At 38.7% G+C, this 15,930-nt stretch overlaps 1 protein-coding gene across 3 annotated transcripts in view; it reads left to right on the top strand.

Annotated features, from left to right (window-relative positions):
• The first annotated feature begins 15,008 nt into the window (after positions 1–15,008).
• GRIP1 (glutamate receptor interacting protein 1) overlaps positions 15,009–15,930 on the top strand; it is a 228,686-nt gene continuing 227,764 nt past the window's right edge. For all 3 annotated transcript variants that reach the window (XM_066183200.1, XM_066183204.1, XM_066183203.1), the window contains exon 1: positions 15,009–15,350. In XM_066183200.1, coding sequence (XP_066039297.1) covers positions 15,218–15,350 — 133 coding nt within the window. In that variant the 5' untranslated portion in view covers positions 15,009–15,217. The remainder of the gene's footprint in view (positions 15,351–15,930) is intronic.

Here is a 15,930-nt window from a genome sequence, read left to right as displayed (position 1 = left end):
CAGTTCAGGCCTCACCAGTGTAAGAGAGCAAAGGAATGACTCTGTATGCTATAATGCTATTAAATATATGTGTATGATTGAGTAGTTTACCATAGTGGGTGTTGTGGAGCTGGGTTTAACTAATGAATGATTGTGGTAACCAGATGTATTTCAGGGTAATACCTACCTAATCACTTGTTCTTCATCCCCAGGTTATACAGTTGCATATTCCTGCTTATTGGAATATCTTGCATTTCTCCTTATTGAACAACATCTTGTTTCTTTCAGATGATTACTTCAATCTGTTTATTTTCTATTCTAATCTGCTCATCCAGAGTGCTTGCAATTGGTCTAAGATTGGTGATGTCTTGGGATTTATTCGTGACCTAGATAGATAAAAGTGGAAATTGCACATAAAGGATTGCATATGCATAATGTGTAGAAAGTAAAATATTGAGTAGCAGTGGATCCACATCTTCCAAATTATTTCTTTCCTGTTTGGGTTCAGTATAGCTTTCCAGTCAGTTTTGCATTCACCCTGACACAGGTGAACTTTCTTTAGGGCAGTGACATATGTTGCATACTTGTGAGAATGTTTAGTTCACACATATGACATCTGTTGTGCTCTGTCTACATGGTTTGCTGTTTTGCTGCTAATTTGACATTATTTAATCATGAGAGATCCAGGTTGGCTGTTTGGTTTTTTTCCAGGCGTTGTTTGTTGATTTATTGTTTAAATGTTCTGTTTAATTTTTTAATCTCAGTATTTTCTTGAGTGAAAGTTTAATACAAATCACATAAAGATCTTCCTCTCGCTCCCTCCATCTGCTTTAAGACTGAAGTTGGCCTTTTCTAGTCTTGTATCTCCATGAGTTCTCAAAGATGACAAGTAGTGGCTTTGAGACTCTTGAATTAGAACAAGCCAAGCTATCACATCTGCAGTTGCAATACTGAGGAAACTCTACCTCATGCAAATGTAGTGGAATTACCAGCAGTTGCTGAGATTTTGTCCAGTAGTCACATGGCACATGAAAGTGCCACGGGCTCTTTAAATAATCACAGATGACTGATCCTTTACTTTAAATCCACTTTGAAACTACTGGAAGAGTCTGACTCACATTGGCCATAATTGTGACTGGGAAGAAAATACTAATTCTCTTTGTGCTTAATGGATGTTGATGTGCCCGTTAAAAATAAATACACATGACTTTGAAAGAAGGTCTCCACGTGGCTTGAATATTGCATTTCTTCACTTGCGGTCAGGCTATTTGCATAATTTAAACATTGTTTGGCATAAATTTTTAAGCAAATGTACATAGACATTATCATAACCCCATTTCTAAACCACCCCCTGCAACTCCATGCTGCCAGTTTACTACTGTTTCAAGTACTGTGCCTTTATCTGCTGGCACATTCACTATCTACTAACTTGCTGAGAGTGTAAAAAAATCCTCAAGAATGTTTTCATTTGGTGAATAATTGTCACTTCATGTGTAACTTCTGAAGTTTGTGGTACTGTGGTATTTGGCCCTTTGAGCTCAGACTGCCATTGCAGGGGCAGAAGAATATGGATGAGTGAGGAATGGAAAGACGCTGGTGGGATGAGCCAGTGATTTCATTGTTTCAAGGTGCAGGTACCCTTTGTAATTCTGTGAATCACTGTGATCATAGAATAAATTGGGTTGAAAGGAAACTTAAAGACCATCTAGTCCACCCTGCTCCCATCTCTACCATGGGCAGGAAAATTTTCAACTAGATAACGTTGCTCAGAGCCATGTCCAGTGGACCTTTAATGTTTCCAGGGATGGGGCATCCACCACCTCTTTGGGCAACCTGTGCCAGTGCTTCACCACGAGCATTGTAAAAAACTTCTTCCAAATATCTAATCTGAATCGACCCTCTTTTAGTTTAAAACCATTGCCCTTTGTCCTATGGCAACAGGCTCTGGTAAAAAGTCTGTCTGCATCTGTCTTATAGCCCCCCCTTTAATCCTGAAAGGTAGCAATGAGGTCTTCTTGGAAGTGGTTGGCTCAAAGTCAGTGGTGCTCTACCCAGAGTGAAAGGGCAGTCCTACTACCTCAGTCATGAGCTGATCTCTCACAGAAATAAGGAATGTTTTTTCACTTTGTATTTTGTAAATGGGCTTGTGTTTTGGTTTTCTTGTGTTTTTCTCCTCACCCTGTTTAGAAAAACAGATTTTTTGGGAACATGAGCCCACTCTATAGGTTAGCTTCTCATTGCACAAAGATTGAAAGATTCTCAACTTGATCAGCTGAACAATATTGCTAATATAGGACTTCTAAATGTTGTACATAGAAGGGGGAAAATAAGGAGAAGGATAAATTCAAAGAGTTAGTAGGGAAGGGTCTGATTTTATTTGCATTTTGTCTTTTGACTTGAAGAATGTTATTAAATTACATTTTCAAGATTGTCTTTTAAATTGTCTCTCTTGTCTGCTTTAAACTTGTACTTGAACTACAAGTTGAAATTATCATTTAGTTTGGTCCAGCAGCTAGTTTTAAAGCAGCTTATGATATATTAATAGGCACACAATGCCTTCAACAATGTAGTTTTCAGAAACAATACTCCCAACCTAATATTCAGTGTCACATTTTCCCTTTTACCTCTTGGAAGTGGCATCAGAGGGGATTCTGGGAAGATTGGCCGCATTTGGCAGACAGAACTCATCTCATTCAATTGAATTTAAACCCTTGCTTGATGAGGTTAAACATGATTCATAATTTTTCATCTTTCCCTCAAAAGGTTATTGAATACACTAAGTTAAAGGACATAAATATTCATTAATCAGTCATGTGTTCCCATTAGTATGTACTTGATTTTAACCCAACTGGTGTACACACTATAAAGGAGTATAGAATAGTCTTCCTAAACCAGACAATTGGACTTTTTCCAAAATTAGCAAAAGAAATTCTTCCATTCCTATGTTCATTTTGCAGAAAAAAAAAAAAAAAAGGCACTGTAGCAGGCATCAGTTCTGTGTGCAAATACACTGTGTAAAAGGACTGATTTATCTTAAAGCCAGGTGTGCAAGTTGGATTTTTTTCCTCCAACTCTTGCAGGCTTTGGTTTTGTAGATACCATCCACGTCTTAGCTTTTGGACTCATGAGTAACCAATGCTGACATCAAGGATGTCATCAAACTGCATAAGACAGGGTCATTCCTCACCTACCCTTTAATGCTACCAGTTCCCTTTGGTTGTCATAAAGCAACCAGTAAAGCTTGAAATCAGAATCTGACAAAAATCCCTCCTTCTAAGACATAAAATCACTGAATGGTTTGGGTTGGAAGGGACCTTAAAGATTATCTAGTTCCAACCCCCCATGGGCAGCAATGCCATCCCCTAGATAAGGTTACTCAGAGCCTCATCCAACCTTGAACATTTGCAGGGATAGGGCATCGACTGCAGACAGTGGAAGTTTTTCCCACTGGCCTCAGTAGGTGCCAGTATTCAGGAAAGGTGTTTTTAAATGTAAGAGTAATCAAAAGAAAAAAAATTAACATAGTGGCTAAGAGAGAATTTGGTCGAGATATTTTGCATTTTAAATCCAAAACCACACCATGGACAATTTAGATGGAAGTTATGTCTCTTTCCAGGTGTGGTGGTGTGGAGCTTGATTTTATTCTTTGCAGAGTCCTTCTGATTTCAAAGTAGCTCTATCCCTGTGGGGAATCAGTTATTGGGATACATGTTGGTGAGGTGGAGATGGTGGATCTTTCAGAAGGAAATCATTTGAGACCAAAAAAAAAGAACATACTTAGAAGCAACCAAGCAGTACTTCAAATTAACTTCTGTTTGCTTTTTATTTTCTTTTTTTCAACTTCTTTTTATTTTTCAACTTCTTTGCTTATTTACAGTAGTTTACAACTCATTAGAGATCGTAAGTCCTTTTCAGAATTTTGCAATGCTTACTCAGTTAGTTGTCTTATTTGGTAATTAGGCTGAAAAAATGTGATTTGATGTATTCAATAAGATTTGAAGTGGTAATGAATCATTCTCTTGAACAGGAATTTTTTTAGGAAACTAAATTGTTAAAAAAGGTATATCGTTGTATGTATTTGGTTGTGTGTTATAGCGACTCTGATGTAGTACATCGAATGCAGTAGGAGCATTAGAAAACAATAGCTATCCCTTAAGAAAACAGCATTGGAATTTTTCCTTTAGTTTTCCCTTTAAAATAAACATCAGAGTAGATTCAGCACACATGAAAAATCCTAATGAATTTACACCTGTGTCCTGTAACATTTCATCATCCTTTCACCCAAGGCCATATATTTTTACTGGCTTCATAAACAGAAAACTTTTGATTTGGACAATGTATCAGAAAAATAGCATATAGGTTTACTTTTTATGTTTTGGCAGTAAAAATAATTCTAGGAGTACTGCATATATATATATATATATATATATATATATATATATATATATATATATATATATATATATATATATATAAGCTTCTGCATTGTCTCAGCATTTTTAATTTAAAAATTGAATTTTTCATGACAGTTCAGACACATGGTTCACTAATACACTTCTAGTGACTCTTAATGATAATGCAGTTTGTAAAGTTACTGTGAAGTGAAATTGGAGTAAACGTGACCTAACTTTGCAATTCTGCAAAATGTGTAACAAAGGACTAGCAAATTAAGGGACTTCATCCATCTGTGGAATATTTCAAGGTCACACCTTTATTGGCTACAAGATTTCTAACTAAAAAGACAGAGGATGACAGTACTTACAGTTTGATAATGTTTGCTTACTAAGCGTGAAATGAAATTTAACAGTGCAGCGGTGTCTACGTTTGTAAATTTATTGTGGTTGTTTAGACTTCTTGGAAAATGAAATGTCAAGCTATCACTTTTGGCTTCCAGGGTATGGTCTGTAGGCCCAGCAGAAAAGTTCACTTTGTAAACTTTTCTTCTTTAAGTAAGTGTGATATTAATTTTTTTGGATGTATTTCTTAAGCAAAACAAAACTCATGGCATGACTGCATCTGAAGTTAGGATGTGGCAATACCAGCGCAGCAGAGAGGATCTGATGCAGGAGCTGCTCATTATCATAGTCCTGGCTACCACCAGGCATCATGTTCAACTCAGTGGGACTAATCTTTTAAAAGTGAGATTAATCTTTTAAAAGATTTCTAGATTGACAACTTCTATCATAGCAGTACAAAAATTGTGTCATCTACACCCGAGTAAGTAGGACATGAAGTAATTTGCAGGAAAGACAACTCCAAGAATAGAGATCAGGATGGTCAGTTGTAAATACCCGGGGTACGTTTTTTTTAAGGGATTGAACTCAGACCTAAGGGGATTTTTTAAGGAGAAAGAAGAATTGCAGAATAGATTACTGAAGAAACTTAATTTCCAGTCAATACCACGTGATACTCTGCATAAAATGGTATAAAACCAGGGAGAATGCATGAGCATGTCTACAGAAATGTTTTAGTGCTTCTTAGCAAAATGGTAATGGTTGGGTAATCCAAATATCAATAATTACAAGTCAGTTTGTAAAACATATATGCTGTCTGAGCTTGCATCTTTTAGAACTGTAGATGCATTCTGAGCATCTAAAAGAGTGGAAAGGTTTCTTGGGATTTCTGCAATAGTTATGAAATTCTTTGGGATAGTGAAGTTTTTGCTGTGGCAGTTTTGCACGCTGATAATGATTTAACTGGTCTGGTGTTGTATCATTTTATCATTTTGTTAGTGTGTAGCAATGCACCCTTGCAGGTGTTCCCATATTGGGAGAGGATTTGCGTGTTATTCTTTGTTTCACTTAAAGGGCAAAAAACCAGAAACTTGGATGCTCTTCTCAACAGAATTGGCCTTCTGCCAGGACGGGGGCACCTGTTGGATCCTTGAAATGTAACTCAAGACCTGTAGCTATTTCTATTGGGCAGCACGTCAAAAACCCCACCTAGATCATTACGTATTTAAAGGAGAGCATGGAGACACTCGGTGCCTTTTCAGGGTGTCTTAGCAGGTGTAAGGGAGCTCCCTGCACCGTGCGCGGCTTTTACTCTTTTGTTTTGTATGGTTTGTTATTTTCATCTTTATTAAAACCTTTTGCTTTTCCAAACACCTCCGATCATGCCGTCTCACTGTTTTTCTAAGCCATTTCTGAGAGGCTGCGGGCAGCCCTCAGAGTGTGATGCACCTTTCTGGGGCTGACAACATTCTGGCCTCACACAGAAACGTACCATTAGTGTTGGCGAAAACCGTGGTCTCTCAATATCTTGGTTTCTTGCATCTTGAGGTGACTAAGTACAAGCTCTGTCACTTCATGTAGGTGTTAGGAAATAAGCAATTTGCTCTTGGAGCAGTATATTCATTTTCTGTGACTAATTATTAACAAAGAGGAGTGCTATGTATTTCTTGATGTGCACATGATTTTTACTCATGTGACCAAATACATCATCATCATATGGTACAAGAACTGCAGGAGTTGTGAATTCCCACATTATAACCTGTTTATCAAGACAGAAGCAATGCCTGAAGGTATGGACCTTACTGAAGAGGACAGGGCAGAGTGTGAGGATGAAAATGATTGTTAGTAAGTGTTGTGAAGTGGATGTGTTTGGGATGACTTCTTGAGAATAGCTTGAAAAGCATTTGTATTTACCATTGATGAGGAGTGCAATGGGAGAGGAATGAAGTAAATCCTGGGGAACAAAGCATCACTAAAGAGAAGTTTGAAAAATCAGGCTATTTTGTCTCTGCTGAGTGTCACAGAATGTAAATTCCAAGTAACCTTTAGTTCGGGAACTATCAGCTTTCAAAGTGAAGAAACCTCAATTATTCTGTTGCTTCCGAAATGTATGCAGAGGTCAAGGATCTCATAGTCTTTACAAGTAAAATCATAATTATTTGTTTTAGCCTTTATTATTACCCTGTAAAGAGTGCAACACTGAACAAGTGATTATATTTAGTCCCACAATTTTATATGGCAAAGTTCTTACTGTAAGAGTGAATTTACAGCAGAAAATGTCAAACCGTATAGCAGAAGTAAATGAAATTCAGAAGCCTGAGATGTGATACTTTTTTTTTTCCCCCTTTGGTTTGCCTCTTAACATTCAAACACAGGAATGCTGTTCTCATGGAGGACAGAGCAGACAATTTTGAAGTCTGTGCATTTGCTTTGTCTGTATTTCCTTTGTTAACATCTTAGCAGCAACATTTAGCACATTTTCTCTTATTTTTGGTTTTCTTTTAATTTCTCCTTTTTCTGTTCCCCTGGATGGAAGAAGGTAGACTTGAACTTGGAAACAAACTACAAATTGAACAGCAGAAGCTATTCAGTGCCCTTGGAATGGGAAGAGACGGGAAGTGAAACCTCATACGTAAAGAGGTATCAGCAGCTCCCATTTCCCAAACTACTGTTTGGCATGAGAGAGATGAAGTACCACACTAATGTTCAATGGGCCTTGCTATTGAGAGGTGGTGGATGGAAACCTCGATCCTTCAGTGCTCTGGACATGTACTTGGGCCTCATTACTGTGAGGTTACATGTGAAGTTGTCCTTTTTGCCTTTCAAGTCTTTTTACTGTTCTTTTCACCTTGTATTCTTTGCAGTTTCAGATTGTGTAAAGATAACAGGAATTACTTAAAATGGGATGTGGAGGGTATTGAGAGAGAAGGGTTAATCCTTCTGAACAACTCGATTCTTCATTGTCATCATGTTGGCCTATGCCTCTAGGGCAGTGGACTCCAGATGGATGGTTTAATTTGCATATATATTTACATAGTCTTTTATTGTAAATTCATGTGATCACAATGAGGAATATCTCTGTAGTAGTCTTTTGTTGACAGTTAAGCAGAATTTTCTTCTTGTCAGAGCTCACCTGCAATAAAATCCTTTTATTTATCGACTACATCTTGACCCTGATAAAACATGGAGCTCAGGATACAGCTCACCTTTCTGTATACCTGTGTTTTTTTTTCCCAGAGGTGTTTGTCCATTACTTCAATTTCATGGTTGCCTCCAGATTTTTCATATTTTTCCCTACAGATTTCTTTCCTGTTGCCCATCTTTTATTGCTTTAAACTGCTCTTTCAGTTTATTAAACATATTAGAGAAGTTTCTTGTTGCAATAATCAGTTCATCAGAGAAATGCAAAATATATGACTGGTGGATGTTTTCAGTAATGAAACATAACAAGATTTTTACTGCTCTTCATAACTAAATATTGGTAAGGGAAGGGGGGGAACATACAAAAAGTGTCTTGCATGAACTCTTACATTTAAAGAGATATTGAATGATTGATTCTCCTGTGACTTACCTTAAATTTCACACAACATATTCAAAGAGGTCTTCCACTGTCAATTAACTGTGAAATCCCACCTTCTGCAACCTTGTTTGATGGCATGCTATAGCTCCTGTGGTCTGCAGCCTAAGAAAATATTATTAGCTAGGGATTTTTGTTCTAGCCAGCTGTAATTTCATAAAATAATTATTCATTCTTTCCAGTGCTGCATGTGCATTTTAATTATTGTTAGAGTGGAAATGTGCAGTTGTTAAAGAATTGAAAATTAGGGAAATATAATGTTTTTTTACTCCGGGAGGAGTAAGAACCATATCCATATTCTAAACTAGTTCTTCATATGTATTTCATAGTTGATTCGAGATATCCTTTGTGCATAAAACAGACTCATGATAAAAAATGTTGGTAGTGTTCCCTCTAGCCATTTGCTACGTTTCTTTAGAAAGATGAAAACACCTTTAATTCAGACTTTCCAAAGAACTGTGTTCTAGTTTTGGTATTTAAAAATTTCAGTCTACTGCTTTAACCCTGAAGGGGTTTTACATGTGGTTAGAATAGTTCTCTGCTTAGCTTTTCTTGTAGAATGATTATTGGTGTCACAAAACATTCAGGAAATTTGAACTTTTTTTGTACTTAATTTTACCTGAGCAGTATTTCCTTGGTGGTGGTAAAGTTAGCATTTGTTAATGAATATTTGTATATTCTATTTAAGTCATTTACTTAAAGCCAAACAGGCTAGAAAGACGAGAAAAAAATAGAATGTATGCAAAAGGCTTTAGCTGAATTGAAGAGGGGGAAAAAAAGTGTCTTTTCCCCTGAAGCATACATTCTGCATGAAATTCAACTTGACAAGTGACCCTTTCAAAACAGCGCCACAAAGATTTCTCGGCATTCTCCATATATGAGAGGCAGCATTCTTGTATTGTACACACAAGCAATCCCCCAGTTCCCTCTAAATGAATGTAACCTCTTCCCCTGTCCTTTGTGTTCTATTTTACCTTCATCCCTCTTTTGACATTCACATTTATGAGCATGCTTTTTTATGTGAGAAAATTTTGCAAAAAGCAGAACCACTGGGGATGTTAATACAAAATAACATATACGATAAAATACAATAAATAACTCAAGTTCTTTATTTTATTTGTATCAAAGTATTGAAAATGTGTGTGTGTGTTCACTTGCAAAAAAAAAAAAAGGAAAAAAGAGGGAAAAGAAAAAATATTTGGCAATTAATTTAATTTACAACTAGGTGATGCAAAAGCTGAACTCCAAATCTCAAGTCTTGCATTGATTTAGGAGCAGAAGACAAAAATGGTCTATGATTCTGTGTGAGCAGTGAATAACAAGAATGTATGACTTATGAAACTGAATGTAATGCATTAAAATCAAAGCAAACTGATAATTTAAGAGTGTATAACAAGTATTAGATCTTAAAAACAGCAGTAGTGGATCAGCAGTATTTTATCACCACCCAGTTCTCCTGCAGCAGCATTCTAGAGGTAGTGCACTGGTTATTCTATGTGTATATAAACTGTCAAGTGGGAGAGATATCGAGTGTAATATTTAGTACGTCCCATGCCTTCAGTGCTCTTTTCAGATGTGTTTAGGAAGAGGACAAAACTTGTGTTCAGAATCTGTCTTGACAGAGGGGTTTCAGGTGGAGCAGGAGTACTTCAGGGCTGCTGCTAGGTACTCCTCACACACAATAATGGCTTTGTACACAGCACTGCTTCTGCATTTATGGGCCATGTGCTCTTACAGAGTGTAATCGATTGTTGATTACAGGCATTTTATGATTTTCAAATTGATTTGAAAGCTCACATTTTGCACCAAGATACTTAGGGCAAAGAGTGGAAAATAGCAACCTTGACATGAGCAATTATCACGTGTGAACAAACATCACTTGAAAAACTAGAAAGTCAGGGAAGATGATACTGTAAGATAAATAAGGGGAATAGTTCCTTTGGTAATTTTTGCTGGTCTTCAAAAACAATGGCAGCAGATTATCAAAGACATCCCTCAGCTGAAGGAGAACCAGAGAAGAAACGACTGGTTTTTCCATTTGAGGTTTGCTGTACCTTTTTGCTTAGGAGTTTGAGGGAGGTGGGAAAAAAACCTGTTTGCTCTGTTCAACCAGCCTCCAAGAGCTGTTTATATTAATCCTAATTTTTGTATTGTCCATGTATAATTCTGGGGGATTTTTCCACAAGAGTAACCTGCAGGTAGATCTCTGCAACTGCCATCGTGTGCTCTCTTACCTAGTTGCCTCCTAGTGAGGGGTATTCCTTCCTGCAGCAGAAGACTTTTAGGGGCTGCCCAGAGAAGCAGAGGGAGATACAGGAGGGTATGAGGTTTCATCTGTCTAAACTATTCTTCTTTTAAACACTGAAACATACTGATTAACAGGGTGCAAAACACCTGCCCCAAACTGTTAATATTTGGTGCCCGTTCATTCTGTTTTTATGATGCAATACATTAGAGAGTCTTGCTTCCTATACAGGCTCTGGTTTCAAAGCATCATGTTTGCAAGTCCACTCAAATGGAAATACTAGTTAAATATTTACTACCTTAGTGGCTTTTCCTTGGATACCGAGACTTTTTCCCAAATACTGGAAAAAGTGCTGTAGAAAATAAGTATGTCACTTGTGAAAGTTTACCTTGATAACTGTAGAGCTAATTTTGTGCAAATTAAATGCAGATATTTTACATGATGAGGAACCTAATCTTTGCTCTGGGTAGGGTATAAAGACAAGTTAAACCTTAAATGCTGACATCTGTCGTCTAGAAAATTATCCGTGGCTGCAAAAGCATTTATGCTTAAGCTCAACTTTTCAAAAAGGACTGTCTTATTTATGTGTGTTTTATTATTGCTATGAAGTCTTTTCCAGTAAGTCAGTGACCTGGGACTGATCCAGTTTGATGGCGCTTCTCCTTAACTTAAATTAATTATCAGAATGGAGTATGCAAATATCTAATTGGTGCCACTTGGTAAATTTTTTGTTATGCCAATCATGCTGGAGATAGCACGACAATCCTTGTTTCTTCTAAGGAGTTCCCTTGGAAATGTTAATAGAATGCATGCTTTGATTGGAGTAGGCTGAAAGGATAAGCCAAAGAGTTTCAGACATATTTACATGGCAACTTTCTGTTGTGGCATTAAAACACCAGAAAATTGACTCTCCAAATTCTGGTTCAGAGACAGCTTCAAAATATAAACCAGCATCTAATTTTATGCCCTCTGGGCATAATTATCCTATTCTCTTTGTCATTAAAGATGAAACTCATTGTCATCTCTGATGTTTTGCATTTGAAAAATTTGACAGCCAGTTTTAGTTTCTTTCTCTGCTTGTCCGGTACAATCAGTGTGCCTCTCTGAAACTGCTGTATGCCTCTATTCGTTTCTGCTTCTTTATTTCTTTTCAAGCAGAAGGTTGCAAGAACCATGTTCATGTTCATTAAGAAATTAGTTCTTCAAAAGAAGCTGCAGAAGGGTGAACCCTAAAAATGGGAAAAGCAGTAGTTAAGCTGTTTATTCGGGGTTTTTTTCTAACTACGGTTTATGAAACTGAGTTCTCTGTGTATACCTTTGAAAGTAGGACTATGATTAAATATTTACAGGTATGGCATGAGGAGTAGCTAATGAATGTCTCCAGTATTTTAAGCAAACAGTAGCAATGGTATGTAATGCATATGAAACAAAAGTTTTGTTCAGAAGCCTTACTAGTATAGTAAAGCACTTAATGCTCTGCTTCATACTAATATATAACAATGACGTCCTCGGGTAAGGTATTTTTGTCTTTTTAAATTGCCCAGAATACCACAGTATTTTAGGTCAGAGAAAACCCACTCAAAAGCTTAGCGTGCTCTATGTTTTTTAAAAAAGAGATGTAAAAAATCTGAAATTATACATGTCTGCTGTTTGCATTCATGTAAAAGGAAACAAGTGATTTACATGCTGGCAGGATTGTCAGTTCGTGTGTTAGAAACTGCAGGCCTGCTTCTGCATCTTTAGTGTAGGAGATGGAGCCTGGTCTTTGTAGAGAGTAGTAGGTGGTGGGATGAAGTGCAGCAGAGCTTGAACTCCCTCTGCTTAGCTGAGGAGAACTTGTGCTCCCCCGCAACCCCTTCACACTTTACACACAACATAGGTGGGAACTGTTACCATGAGCGCTGGCCAGTAATACCATTTGGTGCATTTTTTTCTGCTTCCTATAGCAGCCATATAGCTTTATGATGCCCCTCATGAGCAGGAGAGAGAAGGCGAAGTCCATTGCACAAGGTAATAGTGTACTTTCCAAAGCTCAAAATTTGCCCGATGTTACATCGCTTCTCTCTAGAAAGTGGGCAGGCTGTTGATGTCCTCCACCTGCTGCTTGTGCTGCTACTTCAGATCATTTGGTTGCTCCCTTATCTGCTGTATTTGTCTTGTCATGGAAAGGACCGAAGTCTCCCTGGGGTGTGCTGAGGACTGGGGAAGCTGCTTCTACTGCAGCATGTTGAAGAACAGAGGCACTGGAAAAGATTGTATTTACTTAATAAAAGCCAAGTGTGTCTTCTTGATTCCATTTTTCAGCTTTCATTTAGAAGACAGTTTAAAAGCCAGAAAGTTTTATATTTTCTCCTTTTTAAAAGATTTGTAATTTTTAATTGAACTTAATAATTTAACTTCATGGAGCAGTGATGGCTGCAAGACTTCTGTCTTGACTGTTTCTGGCACTTACTAATACCTTTTCCACATCTGTTGGGGAGAGTCCTCAACAGGGACAACAAACTAACATTTGCCTCTCTGAAAAGAGAGAGTGCTGCCTCTGCTGTAGGCTGCATCTTTGGTTTTCATGTTTCATGACTGTAATGTTTTTGCTGCTTGGTGGCAGAACATAGAAGCGGTGCGAATTGAAACCTTCAAAACATACAGTGATCTCTTCCTAAAGTCCATTGGTGTAGTTTTATTGGCTTGTTTAACTGGTAATATGCCTGTGATATTCCTCTAAGGTCTTTACCATTTGAAAGTTGAAAGCTGTGTGATAAAAACAGACTTGTAATGAAACAAAACCTCCTTAAAGAAGTTTCACTAAAAATAGTTCTGGTGGTGCCCTGGGGGTGTTCATCAGCTAGTGACAGCGGCTGCATTTTCACAGCGGGAAAGCAGGACTGGTGAGGTCAAGGAGGATGAGTCTCTATTCCTGTGGGGAGCTTGGCAGGAGCATCCAGGGGTTTTTGAGCTTTTATGGATAAAATGAGTGTGGGTTTGTGACAATACTGTTTTAAAATACCTGGAAAGCTGGAACAAGCCCAAAAGAATTCCAGTTCCATCTCTGTGTGTGTGTGTGTTTTAGGATCCTCAGGTATCAGGTCTAGCTGACCTTTACTTATAACTTTCACGTTTCGAAACAAGAAAATCCCAACTTAATATTGATCACTCTCTGCATACTTCTTTTGAAACAGAATTTGTAAGTTACAATTCTGGCTTTTGCTTTACTCCTTCTTTTATGCTTTTGAAAACAGTGCCCTGGTTTACTCTTTGCAAAATGACTCACTGAAATGTCTGCATCGCCAGAAAATAATCCCTGCTCTGTGTGCTCTTCCTTTTCAAGATGATGAACCTGTAAAATCTGTTTTACAGGAAGACTTTCTGACTTCTTATGCTCTTAAGGGCAAAATGGTATCTCTTGGGAGCCTGGATGCTAGTGACCGAGTTCAGCACATAGTTTGACTGAGGTGACTGCTTGATCCCTGACTTGGGCTGACAGACAGGAGGGGTCCTGCTGGACTAGAGACTTCACTGGGCTTGCAGGAATGTGATTAGAATGAAAAAAAACCCCTGACAGATGTCAATGTGATAGGATTTGAGCAGTCACTGCTTTTGTTTTTGTGTGGGAGGGAAACTTCATCAGAAACACGGATGAAATTCCAGCCTTATCTTTGGGAATGCATGTGGGTTTCAGGCACGCAGCAAGAGAAGAGAGCCAGTGCCTTTTCAGGCTTTTTGCTTCTCTCACCCTGTGCAAAGGATAATCTGCTGCACCTTAATTTTAAAGTTTTTTGAACTCTGCTGGGATTTGAAATGAGTATTGTAATAGTGTCCTTGTGATGTCGCTTCCTTTGTTTGCCTATTGCCGTATACCCTGGCCAGCTCTGTAGGAGACCTGTCTGGAGTGCCTTTTAATCTTTAGATCTAGCAGTGATTAGAATACACTAATGCCCAGTGGGTATATGTGTCATTTTTAAACAGCTGCTGAGCTTTCTCCCTGCTGCTCCAATTAACACATTCGGCGCACACTTGCCGGTGAGTGGGCTGTGTGTACGGATTAAACCACTTTGCTGTTTATTCATCCAGTGTATCAGATGCCAGAAATGGATCGGCATGTTTCCTGTTCTTACAATAAATGAAATCAAACGTGCTCCTGAGCCTGTGCCTGGGTAGATACGAGGGCAGCATTTAACTGGCGAATGGTAACCTCTTTTGCCTTGAGATATGGTTCAGTCCATTGACTAACATCTATCCCCGCCTCCCAGCCCCTCTTCAAATGATGGAGACACAGGATAGGGAGCTCTCAGTGCTGGGCTTCCCCTTGCTGGCAAGCGGGTCTCTTCAACTTTGTCCTCTGCTGCTTAATAACAGCTTGAAATCCTGAAATTCTCCTTTTACTTCAATGCTTTCCTCCTTTATTTATTTTCAGGCTGAAATATTCCAGTCAGTAGATTTGACAGTGTGTGTCTGTGTGTGTGTCCCCGTCCCCCTCCCCCTTTTTTTTTTTTTTTTTTAAAGGAAGGGAAAACAACATGCTTCCTAGTCACAGCTGAGATAAGGGAGGGGTTGTTGAATGGTAGCGGAGCGACTGTGGGAGCTGCAGCTCTGCTCCCGTGCTTGCGGCTGATTCATGCTGGGACAGCTCTTTGTGAAGCCGAGGGCGAAGGGGGCTGCCGGCTGGGGCTGTGAGTGAGGAACGAGATGGAGCGCTTCTTGGGCTTTGTCAAGCAGATAAGAAGATCGAGAAGAAGAAAAGGCAAAAAGTACCGGCCAGAGGAGGATTACCACGAGGGCTATGAGGATGTCTACTATTATGCCTCGGAACATTTTCGAAGTAAGTGTTTTGCATAACCTCATTTTCCTTTGGCTGTGACAAATGCTATGTTCTTAAGATGTTTAAACTCCAGAAGTGCAAGCAATATTCCTCCCTTGCTAGAACCTAAGCCTCATGTGTGTATTGAAAGTCAGTTCTTTTGAGAGCTCTTCCTGGCTCTGCTGCGGATGAACAATACAAAGCATCTGAAGTGGCACAGAAGCTCTCAAAGTAAAGAGGGTCTGTCTGCAGACCCTGGTGAGATTTCAGATGCAGTTAATCCAGTCTGACTGCTGGAAACCTTTTGTTGAAACACTGTGTTGAGAAGCAAGTAGGGTGGCAGTAGCTGTTGTAGAGTGCCTTTGGAAGGCTTTGTGGATATTTTTAAAGCACTACAGAGGCAGCGAGCACTCATTTGTAAGTTGAAGTTGATGATTAGTGTTTGGTATTGAGGTGGAGTCAGTTTACAAAGCCTCTGCTGTGACCTGGTCTTTTCAGTAGTGAGTAAATTGAGTGGGCTGGTTCCTCGCTGCAGGTCCAGGACCACTCCTGGAGAATTAAGTGGGGATTTTTTTTTTGCTGGCACTCACGTGATGGCACT

Source organism: Chamaea fasciata, unplaced genomic scaffold (assembly GCF_029207755.1).
Source record: "Chamaea fasciata isolate MVZ Bird 193981 ecotype frontalis unplaced genomic scaffold, bChaFas1.0.hap1 SCAF_5, whole genome shotgun sequence".
Lineage (NCBI taxonomy): Eukaryota > Metazoa > Chordata > Aves > Passeriformes > Sylviidae > Chamaea > Chamaea fasciata.
The sequence above is the reverse complement of the archived record's forward strand: the minus strand, read 5'-3'. Positions and strand labels throughout refer to the sequence as shown.